The following is a 23,611-nucleotide window of genomic DNA, read 5'->3' as shown; positions in this document are numbered from 1 at the left end:
AGAAAGTTGTTCCAGCATGTTCAGTGCAAACACTTTTCAATAGAACGTTCATGAGTGTATTGTTGAACGTGGTAGCTGTAAGTGTGGCAGAAGTAAGGTTGAACTTTATGAGAAAATAATCAAAAGCTTGACTTGCACAATCGATATTTTCCCTCAGCTGTGCAAAGGAAGTTGTGTGGGTGTGTGCGTGTGTGTACGTACGTACGTAAATGTTTATCTACTAAAGACATGATGTTTAACTTAGAGTATATACGTTAGCATACGTATGGAAGTTTCAATAACGAATATTATGGAAGGAATTCATTCTCTCACACAGGTTGACTTGATAAATATTATAGTAGATTCACATTTTGTCATGACTAGGCCTACTCCGATTTCCCTAGATTCAACCCGTGATGTGATATTATTCAATGGGTAGTTTTAAGTAGTTGCTATAACGATAATTATTTCCGGTCGTAATATCTCATCGTATTAGGGCAATCTTCAGGATATACTTAGCAATACACACACACACACACACACACACACACACACACACACACATATATATATATATATATATATATATATATATATATATATATATATATATATATATATATATATATATATATATATATATCTAGAGAGAGAGAGAGAGAGAGAGAGAGAGAGAGAGAGAGAGAGAGAGAGAGAGAGAGAGAGAGAGAGAGAGAGAGAGTCCTTTCCCCTTCTAAACAAAAAAAAAGTTGCGCATCACTTCAATAGAGTTTATAATTATAACATGTCATGAGGTTCAAATTCACAATCATGAAAATAATTATTCACATTTATGATAATTAATATGAACGCCTTACGTTTTATTGATAAAGGAACTTCTTCAATACGTATCCCACCAATATAAAGAGACAGACAGGCAGAGTTGCATGGTGCCACATTTGTTATATGTTTAATAATTATTCTCCAATTCGACAGTTATATTTCGTTATTCTATGATGTAAGATAGTTTCCATACATATTTTTATTTTTCCCTAACTATAAAATAGTAACATTATTAGATATAGGTATTGTTTCGGTGAGTTTTCTGTCGTTAAATTATACTGTTTGGCAATTCCATTGAGCCAGCCACCCACAGGACCCAAAGTTGCCAGGTTTTCTAAATATGAAAAGACCAACTTCTAATCAACTACAGCTTTAAAAGGCCTAAATATTAGTAGAAAAAGGCAAAAAATATAGCAATTAAGGCCAAACTTTTTCATGATGTTAATAAATTCCAACAAATTTCAAAAAGAACAAATTTGAGGTTTTTGACCTGTAAAATGACAACCTGGCAATCCTGCCAAGGCCACACGCAACGCAATACGTTTAGTACGTTTACTAAGTTTTAGTAAATGAGTCCACCTTGACAAGTGTAGCTGTTGCTTGCCATCAGTTTCACGATAAAACAGTGCTTTGACAGAAAAGCATGGAGAAACAAAGATTGCAAAGCTGAGTAGCGATTATCGAAAAGGAGCAGAATTATATTATCGGAAAGGTGATTTGTTTAGACACCAGTTTTTGTTTGGATACTTCAGTTCTCCACGAAAGGTTAGTGACACTATTTCGCGTTTCTTATGGTTAACATACTGTAATGTGCATTCCATATGCTATAGATTGCTATTCCATCACAAGGTCTTGCAATGTTCAAGGAACCATTAGTAAAACCTCTGGTGAAATTGGCAAAACTCCACGAATGTTTTGTAGTGAACAGATAGTGAAAGGAAGAGAACGAAGCCAGTATCGACTTTTCTCTAGATCTCGAACGTATTGGACCATTTATTTGACTCAATATTCAAACGTTGAATAAAATCCATGTTCACACGACAGGAAACCTATTATTAATGGGAATCTTATAGTCTTTGTCAATTTAGAATAAGCTAAGAATCATTAGAGATACTCGGAAAAGACTGCGTGAGTACTCAACTACTCTAGTGTATAAGCAGAGTACGATAAGAGATACCATATCACCTAGAGATAAGAGATTGTTCAGTATTAATCTAGCACTGACATGAACTATTATTATTACTAACTTTTTTTAACGAACAATAGGGCAATATATGTCATGCCTATTAAATTACATTTGTTTTTTCACACATTGAGAAAAAAAATACATTTTGTTTTACACGTTGAGGAAAATAGATATTCAAGATACATATATGTAATATCACAATTCATTATTATTATTATTGTTGTTATCATTACTTGCTAAGCTACAACCCTAGTTGGAAAAACAAATGCTATAAGCCCGAGGGCTCCAGCACCGGTAACAGCAGGTTTATAAGTCAGCTCAAACTAATATATGTCTTATGCTACGTAAATACATAATGAGAGAGAGAGAGAGAGAGAGAGAGAGAGAGAGAGAGAGAGAGAGAGAGAGAGAGAGAGAGAGATGTTTCGTTTTCATTCAATGCGCTCTCAGGATAACATTAACAAACTTATGTATCATCGGGTAGATTTTAACCTTCGATAGATTACCTGGGAATGTATTAATGTATTAAAGGTCTCACTAAATAACGTATTTGTAACAAATCAAGGCTGAAATGCATATTTTAGGAAATAGACTGTTACACCTTTTATTGGTTTCTTTTGAATATGATTCTATTTGTTTAATTTGATCTTATTTCTCTCACACTATATATATATATATATATATATATATATATATATATATATATATATATATATGTATATAGATATATATATATATATATATATATATATATATATATATATATATATATATATATATATATATATAATATGATGCTGCTAATGTTGCCAGGGAGAGAGAGAATATATATATATATATATATATATATATATATATATATATATATATATATATATACATATATATATATATATATATATATATATATATATATATATATATATATAATATGATGCTGCTAATGTTGCCAGGGAGAGAGAATATATATATATATATATATATATATATATATATATATATATATATATATATATATATATATATATATATATATAATATGATACTGCTAATGTTGCCAGGGAGAGAGAATATATATATATATATATATATATATATATATATATATATATATATATATATATATATATATATATATATATATATATAATATGATGCTGCTAATGTTGCCAGGGAGATATATATATATATATATATATATATATATATATATATATATATATATATATATATATATATATATATATATATATATATATATATATATATATAATCATAAACTCCAAGGATATGATTCCATACGTTTTGCTTTGATTTGTGTCTTAGCGTCCCACGTTTGAGTGTCAAACGTAGTAGGATAATTTTCCTAAATTCTGCAACGTTTTATTGTTTATCTAGAAATTGCCGCGGCCATGTTGTCACTATCTTATCCGTTCAATACGTTCTCACTAAATTCATGGCAGTGTTGCCAGAAGCCTTTCACGATAAAAAGACCTGTCACTGGTGGTCTGTTTTAATATCATAGTTGCCACATTCAGCTGTGCAAAATTGCATTGATATATCAGGGTTGTATGTGAATATGATTATTTGTAATATTTTATAACACTAACGAGACTTGTACTGGTGAACGTGGCAACTATGAAATTAAAATGACCGCCAGTGACAGTTCTTTTTATCGTGAAAGGCTTCTGGCAACACTGCCATGAATTTAGCGAGAACATATGGAACGTATAACGTTAGTGATAACCAAAGTCTAGCTTGTTTATTCGTTTAGAGATAAAAGTCAACCCATTTTACGATTTCCCATAACATAATGGGTCTAGTGATGAAATTTTAAATATAGCTAAAATTATTTTTTTAATCAACAGCGTTGTATATATATATATATATATATATATATATATATATATATATATATATATATATATATATATATATATATATATATATATATATATGTGTGTGTGTGTGTGTGTGTGTGTGTGTGTGTGTGTGTACATATATATATATATATATATATATATATATATATATATATATATATATATATATATATATATATATATATATATATATATATATATATATATATATGTGAAGAATTTTCTTCACTCTTCTTCTTTCAATCGTATTTTTAGCTCTCTTCTACTAATACTATAGCTACCCCTTAAAAATTCTCTCCTACATCTAGTTTTCTTTAACGAAACATAGGGAGGACTAACCTAAACTTGTTGACAGTGGCGCACGCCATGCTCGTGACGTCACAGCGTAGATACGCACAACAGATGGCCTTAGTTGTAACCCCGGCGTATGTTGGTTCTTTCCTTAAACTACATGGGTCGAGATTAAATTCCTAAACTGCACATTTTATATAAATTCCAATACTGCTGAATTAATGCATCTTATATTTCTCAATACCAATTAAGGTTTGTTAATTTTAAGATGTATGCCTATCGCACCAGTCCATTGCTAATTAATCATTTAAAATATTAATTTTTAGCAAGCCAGAATAGGTAGGATTGTTGTATATATAAACTCCCTTAGAGCAGCAAGATTTCTCTAAGTATTTAGTACAAAATCCTGCCTCCTCTGTACTCCTTTCAACAATATATTGCCCTGTCCTGAAGTCCCGATATGGCAACCCCAATGGATTACCATGCGCATCATGACCGTCACTTGTTTGGCAAGGTGAAGCCAGGTGATCTCCTCGACCTCTGTGTCGAGCACATTCTACGAGAAGCTGCCCTGGCTTGCTGACCTGCCTGGTCATTGAACCCATGTAGTTCTGGCTCACCCCCATCCCATCCCACTCGCCCAAACGCGACTCACAAAGGGTTGCTGCCGGTCGGAGAGATTGAGAAGAAGAGGACCCTGATGTACCTAGTTACAGCTACAGTGAGAATTCTTGGGGTGAGCCAGGCAAGAAATTAGTGCGACAACCAGGTCAACAGCCACCACGGGCATAGGACTATCTTTAAAGGAGTGCAGGTACTACATCAATGGCCATTTAGTTTTCCCCCATTTTTTTATTAGCTTAGACTAATTTTAACTTTATAGGGAACCTGGCTAATTACAATATTCGGACTGTGTGCGGTGGGATTGTGTGTATATATTTTTTTCTATACAATTTTTTGCGTTTTGAGATTAACATAGTCTCTGGGTCACGTGGGCCACGTGCCAGACCCCATTTGGATTTTTATTATTGTAGACCACGTGTCTAACTAACTAATTTTCATCATTTTGGATTGCTTTCTTTTTATACCATTTTTTGCCTTTGTTAAGATGTCCGTTTCTTTCATGTAAATTTGTGAAATAAATCAATATTAGGTTAATTAAACCTCTTTAGTATTTTTGCTCCCTCATTTATTTTAATGTGTGAAATGAATAGTTGATCACGGGACAAAGTACCCAATATTTAAAGAGAAAACCTAAGTAAGTCTATAGGTGGTAACAGCGAGGAACTTTGCATTAATATATTTGCTTCGAAGGTAAAGATCCTTATCTTTAAACTTTTAAACTACTTTACATCACTGCTCCCATTTTGGATTTTGTCTACCTTACATTAACGTAAAATAACTGTCCAGCATCTCATTGGGGTCACTGGGACGGAATCGAAACAGAGCCTTAGAGTGAGATGACTCTAGACCTGACAAAGCTAGAGTAGGCCATAAATTATTCTTAATCCTACGTGTGGAGTGCTTAGGCCTCTGGACAGTAAAATTTCCCCCTTTGTATTTAGAGTGTTGGTTTGTGAATTGTGACAGTAAAGTATTAGCAGGGTGTTTGTGCCCCGAGAGTAAGTGCTCCTATCCTCCCCTGTTGAACTTTATGTAACTGTTATAAGGAGACTTTCCCGGACTAAGTTCCCACTCAGAACGTAACCATTAAAAAATTCTCCACAATATATATATATATATATATATATATATATATATATATATATATATATATATATATATATATATATATATATATATATATATATATATATATACAGTGTACTAAGTATAGCAATTTCTTTAATATGTAGGCCTATAAATTGAACAAAAATTCATCCTTTCGCAGTTCTGCATCCCCACGGCCACAGATTCCCTAGGAACAGACAGGAGCAGAACAGAGCATTCTATCACTGAGGACTGACAAAATCGACCTGAAATCGTCATCATGAACTATCGCAAAAAAGTAGTGTCATCTTCAAGTAAGTTGCTATATATCTATCAAATCTAGAAATTGCTGTTACCAAAACACATTCACGAATGTGCTCGTTAAATATATTAAGTTCTGATGTGTATAGACACATTATCATAAGGAGACGATCCAGATGTTAATTCTCTTCTCTATACTTTTTAAAATAAGACCAAAAATAAACAGAATTATCATCATTAAAAGAAACACGGAATTTAATAACTTTCAGGTATATTATTAGTTTTCTGACACTTCAATACATTTCTTTAACTTGTTAAGGTGCAGTACAAGTATTATGCCATTTCAATACATTTATTGAACTTTTATATTATTGATCTTTAGTATTTTAATACATTTTAGCTTGTTTGAGTGGATATCATTTAATATTTTAGACTTTTAAGGTGCATTTTTAGTCACGGTATTTCAATAAATTTTGTAAACTTATGGCGTGTTAATATATTTCTTCAACTTTTTAAAGTGCAATATTCCCCTTATGATATTTCATAAGATAGATTGCCTCTTATGGAGAAAATTAGTCTTGAGTTTAGCAAGAATTGCAATGCAGAGATGTTGCCTAGTGATAAAATTTTAAGATAAACATCGTATAAGGGAAAATGATTATTGCAAGACTAATTGCATGTAAAAAATAAGAAATTGTTTTTCAACATTTAATAATATCGATGTGTTGCCCTAAAAGTAATGTAGTTTGTAAATGGAAAATTATATAACTCACTTTTAAACAGATTTGTAGTGTTATGCAAATCATTGATTTCTTTTTATTCTATGTGGATTATTCAATAGACTAAAACATCATACACAAATGAATAAAAAACTAAGAAAAATTTCAAAATCTCGTAGGTTTCCAAAACAGCCAGTGTGCTGTATGTAACCACAGTTTGTGTAACCACATCGGTTTGTCACAAAGTGAGCTTTATCCTTATCCTGCTTGTGCCCAAAAAAAATATAAACACAAAGTTAATTTCAAAGGTTCTGTGTTAATTACGTGCTGGGTTATTTAATATTCGCGTTAAGGTTCTATGATATAAGTTTAATTTTTTAGCACATATTACATACAAAAGAGAACCTGGAGATGACCTTATATCCCTCTTTATTTTCTTACAGAAATGAAGAAGCCAGACTATTACCCGGAGACCACTACAAGGGACAGACACTCCCCTGGTAACGATGTAAGTTTAATGTTGACTTAAAGTAATTGCTGTAGTCTTCATATTGTTCTTAAAAGTCTCTCTCTCTCTCTCTCTCTCTCTCTCTCTCTCTCTCTCTCTCTCTCTCTCTCTCTCTCTCTCTCTCTGCAACTCCATTCCTGGTTAAATGCAGTGTATTCCTGTTTACCAAAAAAAATATATCAGGTACCTGGTAACAGGTCGAGTGTGGGCTGTCTGAGCCGTGATAGAGAAAGTTAGGGTTAACAATTCCATCTAAAGACGTATGGAGTACCAAACCAGAGGCAAGGGACAGTAACATTGTCCTAGCAAGCAGGGCAGTGCCCTAGAGACTGACCATAAATACATATAATCAGTGCCCATGCCCTCTCTCCACCTTAACTAGGACCAAAGATGACCAGGCAAATGCTGCTGATAACTCGTCAGATAGGCCTATAGGCTCCCCCAAACCCCCAGCCTTAGCTTACAAGGATGGTGAGATTGCAGTGACCAAAGGAACTATCAAGTTTAAGCGGGACTCAAACTCTAGTTTGGCGTTCATCAGTTAGTGACGTTACCATATCAGCCACCTTTTTCTATGTATACTCTCAGTTTTTATGTATTTTCTCCCCACACTTTCCTTTCACATATGATTACAGCATAAACAGACCAACTCAATATCCGCTGATTCTTTACCCCATTTTCTGTCAGCTGCAACTCCTTTTCTCCATCACCAGTTACCAGCAATTGACACTTTGCACTGCATTTTTAGTAAATTTTCTTATGAACTTTTTCTGCAACTACATCTGCCCTTTCTCTGCCTTCTCTTAGTCATCATCATCATCATCTCCCCTTACGCCTATTAACGTAAAGGGCCTCAATTAGGTTACTCTAGTCGTCTCTATCTTGAGCTTTTAATTCAATACTTCCCTATTCATCATCTTCTTCACGCTTCATAGTCCTCAGCCATTATGCTGGGTCATAACTCTTCTAGACCCTTGTGGAGCCCAGCTGAATGTTTGGTGAACTAATCTCTCTTGGGAAGTGATAAGAACATGCCCAAACCATCCCCATCTACCCCTCATCATGATCTCATCCACATTTCTAATCCTGTCCTGCCATTTAACTCCCAATATCCTTCTTAGGGTTTTGTTCTCAAATCTACTAAAACTATAGGAGATTGTTTCATTGTCATACCATGACTCGTGTCCATAGAGTAACACCAATATCACTAAACTGATATGTAGTCTGATTTTTATATGTAATTTCAAGTGATTTGATTTCCAAATCTTAGTAATCTAACACAATTAAATAGACATAACATAACCCAGGCCCTAATTGTGTAAGAACAATTTTTTTCCCAAATCTAGCTTCTATTTTGTCCTCATTTGATAAAAACAGCATCACTATCATCCTCAGAACTTATACAGTAATTGCTCTCAAGAATATAGTCTGCAAGATTTAGCCTTAACAGCTTCCATACTACAACCCTACAGTTTATCATTATCATAATTATATGTGTGTTTGCATGAAGGTGTCTGTGTGTTCACATGTTCAAGATTTATTATGTACAAGAATGAACTGAAAGAAATATTGAAACTCTGCTTCATCATGGGCATATCAATATAGTTAACCTATATGTAAAACATTTTCATTGACTCTAGTTTATTTTATATTTTTACAGGCGTCTGATGACGTAGACACATGTAATGTGTGTATGGAGAATTACATTGACAATCGCAGGCCTAGAACATTGTACTGTGGTCATACTTTCTGCACCAGTTGCCTAAAGAAACTTGCCAGAAGTGGCGAATTTAAATGTCCTAAATGCATGAGGCGGTACAGCAACGTCAGCCATTTTGACTTCCCCATCAACTACGCTTTAGAGGAAATGATATCCAAATTCAAGGTGCAGATGTCGAAGGCAACTAGCCAAAGCCATTCTTCGCCTCCCGTTACCGAATTAAGCAACAAACTGCTCTGCTTCCTGGAGGACCAGATGGATAACGCTGACCACCTTCTGAAGAGTTCTGAGGACATTCTACGTCTGATGGAGCAGTGCAGGACTTTCACCCGGGAGAGAATAAGTCAACATCAGGAGTTACTGCCCTTAATCTATGAGCTGGCAGGCATGAATGAAGACATTATAGAAGAGCTCGAGGCTGAAAGCACCATCTTGAAGGAACTGCAAGCAGAAGGGGAGGTTCTGAAGGACGAGTTGACGAGTTCTCTAGAAGTGATAAGAGAAAATAATTCTATTACTACCATGACGGAAGTGGATCAGTACTATACACATCTGGAAAACTGGTCTGAAGGAAGTCGCACAAGAATAAGAGAAAACAAAACTTTTTCGCAGTCAGATGAGGTGAGAATTTACTCACACTTTTTAAAAGAAATTTCTCTTTTAGAAATGTGATTACTGTATTTCATTCTTTCATATGCATCTTTGAAAGCAACAGTGGAAAAATAGATTGGCAGTAGAATATTGCATTTCTTTTATTTCGGTAAACAATTACAATAATTTCCATTTTATATATATTCCTGTAGATACAAGCTAAATTTGGCACTCTTCTTCTTTAATCAATTTGAAGATATTAATTAATTGTTTTTTTATTTGCTTCAGGTTTTGGAAAATACGAAGAATGCTCTCAGTGCTTTAAGCAAAGGCAAAGAAATTCTTAAGAAGGAAGTTTCGAACCCAGTCGCTTCCTTACAAGTGGTAGAGAAACCTCCCTTTGACTCTAGAGGATGCCATGAAATGAGTGTAAGTGTTGTATTATCACAATTCCAGTTGACCAGAAGTCTAACTAACGCATTATTTCAGTTGAATACATTTGTTTTCGGAACTATCTTTTGATCTGGTTCAGAAATTTCAAATTTTTTTCCTTCTTTTGGTGATATAACAATCTGTGTGATTAATTAATTTCTGTTCCTTTGATAGATACGAAGATTGACTCAGATGTCAGGTCCAACCAAAAACCTTGTGAAAAGTGGCAAGGTCTTTGCAATCCAAAACCATAAAGAAAGCAGTCGCTGTGCGAATATCTCTTTCCAAGGAGACAAGTTCTTTTTACATGTTCTGAAAGATGCCAGCGTTCCGTCTTCATCTTACGTTGTCCAGGTAATAGACCGGTGCATTTTTTGCTTTGATTCTTTTCTAACTATTGATACTTGCTGATAAATTTCGAAATCAAGTGTATTGATATCATTGATGAAAAGATTACCTTCATTTACAATATTTCCTTCAATTTCCATAAAAATTTTGTTTCGATTTTCCATTTGCCTTTGTAATATTTTTTTTCAAAATTCATTAAAATTTTACACATTTTAACGATTTACATGTTACTATAAATGTGCTACATATTACACATTTTAACAAATACTGTGTTACATAAGTGTTAACTTTGCCTACGATTTTTTGTTGCGTGAAATGAGTAAGAAATTCACTATCATAAAAACTGAATTCCATTAGAAATATAATCTTCTCAACATCGATTCCTTTTACTTAATTGGTATCTTAACTCATAATAGTCTGTTAGCCCACCCCAAATTTGGGCTATTGGTACCAAACAGAGGGCCAAATGCTATTAGGTATTTTTTGAAAGGTTTACATTGGTAGATAATAAAACTGTATAATTATTAAAGTTTGTAAAATTATCATTATTATTAAACTTATAATTATTACTATTATTGAAATTATTGAAATTATTATTATTAAAATCTTAAAATTATTATTGTTATTAAAATTTTAAAATTAGTATTATTGTTATTACTGTATTATTATTGATATTGAAACTAAGATTATTAGAATTATTATTATCAAGATTATTAAAACTTACTGTATTATTATGAAGAGTATTGAAATTATAATTACTCTATAACAATTATTAAAATTTTTAGAATTAATAAACTTCTAAGTATTATTATATTTATTAAAATCTTTAAAATTATCATTTCTTAAATTATAAAGAGAGAGGGTGTTAGCTGTCTATAAAAAGTCAGCATGTTTAATATGCAATGTCGCCCCATTTTATAACTTTTGCCCATAACGACCTTTGAGGGGGAACCCCTACGGGCCAACAACAAGTGTTGGCTATAATACTCCAACAACAACAACCTTTGAGGGGATTTCTGTCAATAACTTCAAGTAGAATAAAAGTATCATCACAAAAAATTTGTAATGACACTTAATCTAGAGACAGGTAGATAAGATAAATATTCACCTACAGGTACGGTGGAATACAATTTACACGAGAAGGAATTTATGATTATACTTTCCCATACTCCTTTTGAATTATACTTTAATCAATGTTTATTCCTCGTGAGTGACAACAAGGATCTTGAAAAATATCATTTGACTGTCATCGCATTAACTAAGGTCTTTGCTATAAAATGCATGTTTCTTTATGAATTATTGCTCATATTTTGCTAAAGATTTTGTGAAAATTAGAAAAGTAATCGATCAAATTATAATTTTCAGCACACATACTTTTTTGAAGGACATTTTGTATTTACTTTTGTTTTGCTAAGACTAGAGCTACAAGCAATACTTCAATAAAAAAAAACTAACACAGTAGGCTTTCACTCAAAAATAAATGTATATGCCCAGCTTGAAACAAGTTGCCATAAAATGTTTCATATGTAGTTTTGATAAGAATACTTAGGCAGTGGTATCCCAACCATAAAACAGTTGTCATCAGGGAATAGCATGCACTGGACATTTGGTTCAGATGGTCATTTGTCACGTTCAGTGCTTTTTATGCTGGTTTTGTGATACATATCTAAGACAATGTCAGTTTTGCTTCAGTACTTTGTGCACCTTCTCTCAAAGTTGAAGAGAGTATAGATGGTGCCACTTGTCCAAAGATTTTCTTGACCCTCTTTGTTTTCTGAAATAAAGTCAATCCATATATAATGACAGCTGATTGTTGCAGTGTATTTTCTGCAGCAGGTACATTTTTCTGCAAATCAGTTGTTAGAGATGACTTGTTTGTCATTCTCAGTTGTCCATTGGTGGTTGGTAAGGACCACAGAAAAGTTTCTAATGTATGACACAATACATCTTTCATATCAAGGTCCTTCCTTGTCTGCTCTATCGAAAGCATTAGGCTAAACAATTTCCTGTCCACTAGTAGTATCAGTTCCTTTTCTTTGGCTCTAAATCCTGCTGTTTTCTTTTTTATGTCAGTGAAGGATTTTAGTTTTGCTTTGGATATTGGCTCATGAAACTTCACTTGAACTGGCTCACTTTTCAACTGTGGGCCAATAAATGTCCCGTATGGTCTTTCACCTACATCTTTTCCTTTCCAAAAATCTTCTTGTATCCTTGCCGAACTGTAACAGCACTTGACAAAGTTACTAGCTCTTGATTCCCATCAAAAGGATTTATCCAGTTTTACATGGTTTCTATAATGCTTGTCACCCCAGTCTCATCCTTTACTATGCGTGTTTGCAGGAGCTCTGCGTGGTGTAGTTCAGTTTTAGCTAACATGTTACAGAAGTGATGAAAAAAGGCAGAGTAATGTTCAGTAATTAGATAAAACCATGCCACTGCTCCAGATTTCAAGCTAAATTTCTTCACTCCACCTGGTATTTTGTTATCCTTATTCACTGTTTCTTTACATGCCTGATCAATGGAGATTCAGCCAAAGCTATTGCTAGGTCCAACCTGTATAGAGAATCCCCCATTCATGAAAGGATCATGTGTATCTTGAAATTCCTTTGGAAGACTTGACATTGAGGCATAATATACTGGCAAGTAACAAGAATAATTCTCTTTATCATAAGCTAAACACCAGGGGATTATTTCACAGATAGCAGACAGGTGAAGTTTCCAGTCTCCCTCACGCAATGCTCGGAAAAGTCTCAGCATGATCCCACCAACCATATTAAGTTAGGACATCCAATATGACAACATGGGTCCAATACTGTACCGTAGATGATTTAGGTATCTGTTGAAGAAATCAATATCTTTAAATCTTTCATTGGCCAGTATATCTTCAAAGTTTACCTTGTTAATATCATCATATAGTTTCTTGATAGGGTTAAAGATTTCTTCAGTCATCTGGCTTTTGTTGGAATGAACTTTATTCACCCTTGTCTGAAAGCCTCTGAAGGAAAGTTGCATTAGGGCATAATACTGTACACATGTCTGTGTGCTTTCACTGCATGATTGTAATGACGGTGCCCTTCCATTACTCGCGCCATTGATCCCTCGGTGATGATACCCGATTCAATGCGCAAATCTTTCAGTCTAGCACCTTCATGTTGCTTTCCTATTATGCTAAGAAGATTGCTTAGAGTATGGAAGGTACCCATTCTTCCAGACATTCAGGTATTTTGGTGAAGAGCTCTTAATCAAATGCTAAGATATGTGACAGTGACTTAATCTTGAAGTGAATCATGATTTACTTGCTTCTCTTTAGAATCTCCAAAGCTGTAGCCATTTCTATTACAGGAGAATCCATCATAGATAAATAACTCAATGTACTATATCATTGATGATCTCTGTTCATTAGCGAACCATGGTATGGAATCTGGTCCACCCTGGTACACTTTGATAGATATCTGCTTGGAGAATAGACACATATCTTCCTGTATGTATTATAGTCATAATGATAGGTTTTACATTGCAATACAATTTTTGAATGTCATAAGAAAGTTGATGAAAAAAACTTGGCCAAGAAAACCAAACAAAACAGTTGGAACTGAAGTAGCAGAAGGAAACACAATTTAGTTACCTCTAAATTTAAGTAACAAATCAGATCTGCAAATACAGAAAATTCAGCATTAAGCATACACGTACATACTTTAGTCACTTGTTGCCAAAATGTGGACAAATCCAATATGAAAAATAATTATGCCGTTCATCCAAAATAAAACGACCCAAGGCTCCATGTCTACAATGTGAAGGTCAAAATAGGTAGTCAATGTAAAAAAATCTAAATATTTAAGGGGTAGGGGTAATAATTTGTGTGATTGCATACAATTTGCATTTTCTGGTGTTCCTTAAAAGCCAGTAATACCATTTTAATGTTGATAACCATTTTATAGATATACAGTATCTTCAGTAATAGGGTAGCTATCATAAAACACCTTTGATAAAGCACATGCTGCTCAAAATTTATATGTGCTGGACTGTCCTCCTATATTTTCACGTGTTTTATTAGAACGTGTAAATTTTTAATATAAGATATATATTATGAAGAGAGGTCCTAAGGCTAAGTAATTTAGGTAAAATATTGTCGTAAACTGCATAGTCGTCCTCTAAAATTAACTTCTTTAGAATTTTTCCCAGATAATGAGGCTAATTTTCCTATAATGAAGCTTTCTGTACCGCATATGAATATTTGTCTTAGAGGCCTATATCTTGAGTTTTCTTTAAAACCAAACTTGTAATGGTATCTTTAACCTGCCAGAAGACATTACAGTAATAGAAAACCCCTTAAAGGTCAGTGTAACTAAAACACAGTAAAGGAACCAACTTTATATATGAATTATAGCAACTTTCACATGACTAACATACATTTTCATTATGTTCATATATACAGTACACTTTTCAAGAAATAACTGATAGCATTTGCCCTGCTGTTTGGTTCCAGTGACCCCCTATGGCTGATAGGCTGTAAGTAGTGATGCTTGTTTATATAGTTTAAAAATACTATTTTTTCTTTCAGCAAAGCGAGTTGATGGCTGCTATTTCGAAGGGACCCGTAAGAGTCTTTTTGGATTTAGCCTGGGGTGGAACTACTCGAGGACAAGTCCATATTCTCTTGGAACGGAGAACTCCTTTGGCACGTCATTTTATGTCCATGTGTACGGGAGAGCATGGACCTTCTTATGCTCACTGCAGGTTGTTGGAGGTGGCTTACAAAGGTCACCAATCCTCAGAAGCTGTACACACGGGTGATTACGAACATAATGATGGCACTGGAGGAGCTCCTGTTTACCCTGGTATTAAAGTCAACGATGATCGGTACAGCAGCCCACTTATTCCCGGAATTGTTTGGGCCACGCATGGCACGGACGATGGAAGCAAACTTAGTCAATTCTCTATTACAACGGGAACCTGTGAGGCAAGAGAATTTAAATATCAAAGGGTATTTGGTTTGGTAGAGAAAGGTCTTGATATAGTGAGGGCTGCAACGGAAGTTGATGATATAACAAACGTAGAAATTGTCGACTGTGGAATAGTATTGCCATTTACGTGTTGACATCAACCCATGGCCCAAGGTATGATATAATATGAACTCTTGAGGAAATAATATTTATTTTATCTCTTGGGTGGAGCTGCTGCGAAGAGAAGGGAATTACATCGTTTCATTCTTTGGGAAAATTTCCAAGATAGATTCTGGCATCCCAAAGACTAGGGTGAGGCCAAACCTCATCTTCATAGGTTATGCGAAAATGACGTAAATGTCATTAACTAACAAGAACAATACCAAATATTAATATAAGTATAAATAGATTAGTGTAAGTGGTTCTGATATCGAAAGATCTTCAGGAAATAAAAACTTGCTATGATGTTCAAACCAACGTTGGCTGTAACTATGCACATTTAAATATACTTGTATAAAGAAAAACCTTTTAGATAAGGTGATTTTGAATACTGATATAGAAACATATAAGAAAATGACAATATTCTATGTAATAGTATTTTCTGTTATAGTGCTAATTTGGCTTTTGTATAATTGAACAGAATTTGAGCAATTTCCATAAAAAAAAAAAACATTCTGAATTTGTCATTGGTCATACAAAGGAAATCTAACCTCTTATATATAATTGATAAATTAATCCAAGGTTTAAACTGTCTTCTTCTTCTTCTTCTTCTTCTTCTTCTTCTTCTTCTTCTTCTTCTTCTTCTTCTTCTTCTTCTTCTTCACATGAATAATTTTTAGAATTCATGTACAGTACTGTAGCTTTACAGTAATTTCTAAGGAAAATGTTTACAGATACTTATTGTTTCATGGAGCTTTTATATTTCTACTTATTGATAAATCTTTTAGTGGATTCTACTACATATATATGCTATGGTAATGGTTCATGCATAGGGTAATTATATGAAAGAGAATTACCTCCTATACCCACAGCTCTTGGCCATATGACCCAAATTCCATGGTTCCAAATCCACACATAATCTCAGGTTGTGAGACGTGTTATTTTGAATGGAGAAGGTAACTTATATAAGTGATAATGTAAATACTACTTATAAAACTATATTTGTATATATATGTATTTAGAGTAAAAAATGTACATATTGAACATAAAGATCTCAATTTATTATTATGTGTTTTAATAATACGTATGTATTTGTCTCATGGTTATATTTTTGTGCCCATTCACTATCAACAAGAACATCAATAATGATTATGAAAACGTTTACTGGATGAATTGAACATCTCAACTATAAAAATCGCAGTACATCATCATAATTCACCCATAAGTACTGTATGTGCATGAATGTTGGAGTGTTTGTCTTATGTGTATCATTCTGGAAAAAAAAATTTGAAAAAATACCATAGCTGCAAATATTCACCTTATGCTTATATTTTTCCTGGGAATTTTGTTACAAAAATATAGTTAAATGTAAAAATTACTGGATTTTGAAAAGTCATTACTCACATATTTTTGACTGAATATATATTTTGATAGGCATGGCTAATCCCATTTAAATCAAGTAGATTAGCATACCCAAGAAAATGAGAGAAAGAGCAAAAGGCTTAATTCATGTTAATGTAGTGTTTGAGGCAAAAGTTTCCATATACACAACAATATCAGTGATAAGTTAACTGGGTATGTGGTGCACCCTACGATGCATGAACTTTTTCAAAAGTTTCATGGAGAGGTGTATGGCAAGGCCAATGATCAAGACACAAGAAATTTCGAAGAATATATGTGAATTGTGAACCCCTATATCTCGGCTAATATCAGGTCAGCCAGTCTGGAATCAATGACACCTACTTTGCTAGAAATGTCCACTGATTTTATGCAGAGATCTTCATTTCACGAACTCTCCAAATTGGTTAAATGGTCTCAAATTTGGTTGTTACACTTTAATGAAGGCAAATGTTATATGTAGGCAAGGAAATTCCAGGTTACGATTGTACTATGAAAGGTAAAAATTTAGAAGTTGTTACTGAAGAGAAAAACCTAAATATTTGGGTCATGTCAAATAGTCTATCATTTCCAAAACACATTGTTATGTCAGCAGAGAAAGCTGGGGGTATTTTGGTATGATTATGAGAGCATTTTCTTTTGTAGATAAGGAATCCTTTCTTGTGCTGTATAAAAGTTTTGTTCATCCCCACCTTGAGCATTGTGTACAGGCAGGGGTGCCTTGTTTGTACAAAGATAGGAGTACCCTAGAAAAATGTACAGCGAAGGACCACTAAACTGGTTCAAGAGTTACAACAAATGTCATATGAAGATAGACTTAGTGAATTGGGTTTAAATACTCTTGAAGATAGTAGTGTAAGAGGAGATTTGATTGAAATGTTCAAGATATTGCACGGTTTTCATAATCTGCATTATGGTGTGTTGATTTTGAGTGAAGATGCTACGCTGGACAACAAGGTCATGCATTAAGTCTAGAAGTAGAAAGATCAAAATTAAATTTTAGGGAAAGGTTTTTCAACAGATCTGTAATTATTGTAGTGGATTAGTCGGGTGTGACTGAAAAGTGTAAAGGAATATAAAGGAAATAAGTAACGTAAAGGAACGTGAAGTGATAAAATTAGGATATTACTAGTCAATACTCATTAGAAAGTGATTGGGAGTACACCTGTGATGGACATTTTTCCTTATTTCCTTTCCTCACTGGGCTATTTTCCCTGTTGGGGCCCCTGGGCTTATAGCATCCTGCTTTTCCAACTAGGGTTGTAGCTTAGCATTTAATAATAATAATAATTCGAGTAATTCAACTATATCATCTATTTAAATATCAAATTATATTAATCTGCATAAAGTGTCACTACACTAGTTGAGGTAGTTTTCAGATATGAAATTCATCATAGGGTTTCGTCATCTGCTTATTGTTTGCCTTTGGATAATATTTGAAATCCTAAAAATGTAACATAATAGGAATTACATTCATTTAGTTCCTATCTAAACTCGATACAATAATAGTTCTACCTGAATATCGAATGTTAGCTACATATTACTCAATACCTCACTTAAACTAGCAAACAGATTATTCAGTCATTTAGACAAGCTGCAAAAATTCATCCTACTCATGTTAGCGTCACAAAGACGTATTTATTCTTAATAAAATAACTGGAAAATATTAACTGGAAAGAAATTATTTTCACTCACCAAGGCCCGCCTGAACAGACTTTTAGTGTCTGGTGGAAGGCGAGAAATAAACCCGTAAAAACAAAAAACAAACAAAATAATGATTTGGTTATCAATATTTATCCCTCTGATGAAATAGGTTATCAAAACATCTTATAAATAAATGTCTGCCTCTACAGTATACACTTTAAAAAAAAAAAAAAAAAAAAAAAAAAAAAAAAAAAAAAACTTCAGCTCCGTCCCCAATAAACGCTATTATGGAAATTTGGGCAGATTTCTCAAACAGCAACTCATAAACCGTAGGAACTCTCTCTTGGTGGGATATTACAGTCCTCTGATTGGCTATATCTTTCTCAGCTGTGATTGGTTGTTGTCTTTGTTTATAAATTCACACTACACATCTACCATCGTAACCAGAACTCGGTTAATTATTTCTTTGAAAAGGGTGCATTTATTTAGATTACGTCTATGAACAAGACTAATTATCTATTTAGAAAGAATATATAATAGTTATGTGTTTGATTCCATTGAAAATTTTAATTTATAAATTCTAATTTATTTGTAATATGTATAGGTATTTCACTCCTATCCCATCAAATTCATTCATAAAATACTATCGACTGACGTCATATACAACCACCAATCATAGAAGAGGATGAATCAGTCAATGGGACGGCAGATATTTCCCGCTAAAAATGCATGAGGCGAAAGGGCTCCATTAAGGACTGTTGTTAATTTGTTAATGTTGACGAGTGGCGAACGAACCGGATTCACGGGAGGATGTGTTACTTAAGTTTTCTAAGATCCATTAAATTCGTTTTATTTACTAAATGATTGTTTTTAAGCTTGTTCTATATGCAAATTTTAGCCCTTACAATCACATATTTCTTAATAAAAATAATGATTTGGCATTGACCTGTTCAATTACATTATACTGCCAATATATCAAAATATGAGCTAAAGTCAAGTTAGTCTTTCAATATTTAACTTGATATGATAATAGTATCTATCACATGTTACTTAATACCTCACTCAAACATAATTGATTACAGTCATTTAGACTATCTACAATATTCATCCTACTCTCTATGACGTCACAAAGAAATTTTCTTAATAAAGATACTGATTTTGGTAATCAGAACTTGTCCCTCTGATAAAATGTTATCAAAACATAATATATTACAGGGGAATGACTGTGTCTATATATTTTGAAAAAATAACATAACTCTAATCAATTCCTTTTAAAACCCCAGCTCCGTCCCCCAGTAGCTAGAGCGTTTGAAGATAAGTTTAAGGAAATGTGGGTAGGTTTCTCAAACAACAACTCATAAAAGGCCGGAACTCTCCCTAGGCGATACATTCTATTCCTCTGATTGATTATGTCTCTCACAGCTGTGATTGATGATTGCCTTCCCTTACTAAACAAACACACACACACACATCTAACATCGTTATAAAGTCAAATTTTCCTTGAACTATTATGTATTTATTTATCTCATTGCCTTCAGTAAGATCTATGATTTGTTTATTTGAAATTGATAAGTTTTCTAAGTACAGTTCTGTAAAAAAAAAAAATTAAAGTCATAATTCATTTCATCCCGTAACATTCATTCATAAATACAAAAGTCTGACGTCACTTACAACCAACCAATGAGACAATAGATATTTTACGCTAAAATGTATAAGGTGATGTTTATGGCTGCAGTCTGTAAATATTTTCTTATTTCTTACATATATTTTACATATTCAATGTTCTAGCAATTGTAGACTGTTAACAATATAAACTGTTCAAATTGTCATGGAAATTAAAGGTTTACATCAAAACTTTAAATATCCTGCATATTTCTCCTTTAACTCGGTTTATATTTGCTTGGCCTTGTGCTAGGAAGTTACCAATGCATACATCTTTCTCCTTCTTGTATTCCAGTTAATGTAACTTCATTGTCCAACTACCAATCATAGGACCTACCTACAAGATCAATTTATTGTATACATTCTTAGGTATTTTGCGTATGTATCACACAGCATGATGGGTGTTTATTGTTAAATCCAGTATTATATGTGTTATTTAAAAGATAAATATCTGTAAAGCATAGCAAATTGTTTTTAAGTTCCTAAAATTTTATGTTTAATCAGTTTTCAAAAGAAATTAATATTGAAATAAAGGTCACTTATTAGGAGAGCCTCTTACAGAGGCATGCAGTATCTCAAATACTACTACTGCTGCTTCTGATCGTACATGTTTTCATTTAAATCTACATGTGTATAATCATATAGTTTTGGCCGTGAATTTAATATAAGTCATTGTAATATAAAAACCCATTAAACAATACCTTATGGTATGTATGCGATACTATTATTAATGTATTCCTTGTGTTTATGATAGGGGTGTATAGACTAGTGTATGTACCGTAAATTATATATCACATTATTATGCTCTTTCTTTTCAATATTGTTAAACAACTCAAATTCCTAACCAAATAATTGATATTGGAACCAGTTCCTCCAGCTTGCATAAAAAATAGACCAACTAACCAAAACTTTCCCCCCTAACCGAACCTACAAGCTGTCCTTACCTACTTACCTAACGAGGCCACTAACGGCCCCTTGCGACTTCCTCTTACACTGCCTTATTTTAAGTCAGGGGAAGTTTGTAGCGCTACGACGGCCAAGCGTCCTAATTTGCTTATTATCGCTCCGACTGTTATCTTGTATAGAATAAAAACGTTTGGAAATGGTCTACGGATCTTAAATATGTGCTTAAACGCACACTTTTATGATTTTTGCCGAAAACCCTAAATTACCTGAAAATTTATGTGGCTCGAGTTCTTATTCCGGCCACGAATCTTCTCGCTCCCGTAGTAGGTAAGGGGGGGTCCGGGGGGCGAAGCCCCCCTGGGTAAGGATACGGCTTTAAGCATAGGTTAGGTGGGTTTTTTAAGTTAGCTTCTCCCTCCAAAATCGTTTTTAGAACGACAGCCACAGTTCAGAATATTCCAGTTTTCTACGAACTCGATTTTAGAATGACGGCCACAGTCCACCCCACTTTATAATATTCCCATTTTCTATGAATGAAAACGGATCTGGCCGTCACCCTACAAAGGCTCCTAAGTCAGTCGTAATCATACATACAGGTGGCCGCTTACATACATACACCCCTAGATATTTGGTGGTGAATGTAGCTCGTTAGGACAGGGTAAACTGCAAATAACTGCGGGTTACAGAGGGCGTCTCCATGGTTAGGTTAGGTTATTTACTGTAGCACGCTATTCCTAATTAGTGTATGTGACCTGTCAAAAATTGCAGTTGAATATTTAGATATGTATGTATATATACACACATCCCCCATTCACCAGGGTTTGATTACTCCCTCTTCACCCCCATTGTGCTGGATTATCCTTAACGTACCCTAAGATTAAGTCGCAGCCTTTTGTTTGCTTCACTTCTAGCTAGGTAAACTAAATCATATTTCATGACTCGTAAAATAAGCTTCATAATATTGTATTTCAGACCAAGATAAGCAACATTTTCCCCATAGAGAAAATCAGTTTGACAAGTGATAAAAAAGTTTACGTTTGTTCTAACAAACTACATGAACCTCAAAAACTCTTACTAGATCAATTGAATAATTAGGAAAATAATTGATCAGTTTATTCTGCCATTAATGGTGTGCTGACATGTGTAAGTGTAGGTAGGGGTACATTAGGTTAGGACATATCTATTTGATTTAGTACTTGCAATGTCAATTTTAAATGTGACTTGTACTCTGTGCCATTTGCCGAAAATTATTGTTCTGCCAGCACATTATTTTACTAATTTGCGATTTAGAACTACAGTACTGTTTTTATCAATTGTCTGATTCACATGGTATGTGTTACCGATAATCGCTGGCTATTTTAAGCAGGCATTTAACAAAATCTTTTGTAATGACCTATAGGAAAACAATATTAAGTCAATTCTGTCTTCACTCAGCATTCTAGTAATTTGGTAAGAGAATGTGTCGAAAAAGCCCTTTGTTCCGTAACTGGAATACAAACCACTCTATTTATTAGGGGTTATACTTTTGGCGGAGCTGAAATGACGAGCCATTAAAATTTAGCGAAGGTTAACTACCCACACCGCTAGTTAGCGGGGGTAGGTGGGAGTAGCTTGCTACCACTCCTGTTCACACACCTGTGATTTAGTCTCTTTACTTTTGGCTCGGATCGAGAGCGGTTGTTTCCTCTCTCCCTCCTTGCCTATTCTGGACTGCCATTAATTTTTGTCTTTTTAACTTACTTTTTCTTATACTTACCAACAGCTTCTTAAAACCTATTAAGTTTGTAAGTTAAGGACTTTCTGTACTTCTTGGTTCTCCTATCTTGCTGTTTTGATCTTTTGCTTTCTCTTTAAGATTAGATAAATAGTCTAGCAGACAGTTCTGTTTGAGGGAAATCAATGGAAGAAGCCAAGGATATACTGTGATTCATGATATCTGTAATTATATGACAGTTTTCTGCGCCACCTTCTGTTATCCAACATACTTATTTCTGTCGAACAGCGTGTCTGTTGCTGTCTTATTCCTCGAGAATGAGGCTGTACAGTACTAAGAGTTCCTCCATTGTTGAGTGTAATGGTAGGGGCACTGCCGTTCTTCGTTCCTTGAGTGTTTGACGATCTCAGAAGGCGGTAAGCACGTATCATGTAGTTCTGTTACTTTTTAACTGGAAGCAGAGAGCGCTGCCCGGACTTCCGCCCCTAGATGTTGGATAATTCTCCCTCTCGAGGGAGAGTTAACATCCATCAGGTGTTGAGCAACTTTTCCTTCTGAAGGAGAGTTCCTCCACCAGCCACTGTCCAGCAATCTTCCCGCTTGCTGGGAGAATTACCAACAATGGCAACAGCGGTTGGTTGCCTTTCCCGTCTGTGGGAGAGACTGCCTTCACCTGTGTGGTTTTCCCATTCAGGGGATTCCTTCAGCGGGAATTGGATTCGTTCATGCGCTCCC

At 34.1% G+C, this 23,611-nt stretch overlaps 1 protein-coding gene and 1 long non-coding RNA gene across 2 annotated transcripts in view; both read left to right on the top strand.

Annotated features, from left to right (window-relative positions):
* Positions 1-1,335: 1,335 nt before the first annotated feature.
* Positions 1,336-16,122, top strand: LOC137651191 (uncharacterized). Its single transcript, XM_068384342.1, has 7 exons — positions 1,336-1,566; positions 6,053-6,185; positions 7,295-7,359; positions 9,020-9,700; positions 9,959-10,099; positions 10,277-10,456; positions 15,012-16,122. Exons 2-7 carry the CDS (start codon positions 6,152-6,154, stop codon positions 15,546-15,548), a joined length of 1,638 nt encoding a protein of 545 aa, XP_068240443.1. The 5' UTR covers positions 1,336-1,566; positions 6,053-6,151; the 3' UTR covers positions 15,549-16,122.
* Positions 16,123-20,854: 4,732 nt separating this feature from the next.
* LOC137650502 (uncharacterized) overlaps positions 20,855-23,611 on the top strand; it is a 67,241-nt gene continuing 64,484 nt past the window's right edge. The window contains exon 1 of the long non-coding RNA XR_011045968.1: positions 20,855-20,963. This is a non-coding gene — a long non-coding RNA (uncharacterized lncRNA). The remainder of the gene's footprint in view (positions 20,964-23,611) is intronic.

Source organism: Palaemon carinicauda, chromosome 12 (assembly GCF_036898095.1).
Source record: "Palaemon carinicauda isolate YSFRI2023 chromosome 12, ASM3689809v2, whole genome shotgun sequence".
NCBI classification, from domain to species: domain Eukaryota; kingdom Metazoa; phylum Arthropoda; class Malacostraca; order Decapoda; family Palaemonidae; genus Palaemon; species Palaemon carinicauda.
Note: the sequence above shows the minus strand (reverse complement) of the source record. Positions and strands in the feature narration are given on the sequence as shown.

Excerpts from the sequence above, each read along its gene's own strand:
- LOC137651191 (XM_068384342.1), top strand. The coding sequence starts at position 6,152 with ATGAACTATCGCAAAAAAGTAGTGTCATCTTCAA. Across the intron at positions 6,186-7,294 it reads AAAAGTAGTGTCATCTTCAA|AAATGAAGAAGCCAGACTAT; the intron begins GTAAGTTGCTAT and ends ATTTTCTTACAG. Across the intron at positions 7,360-9,019 it reads GACACTCCCCTGGTAACGAT|GCGTCTGATGACGTAGACAC; the intron begins GTAAGTTTAATG and ends ATATTTTTACAG.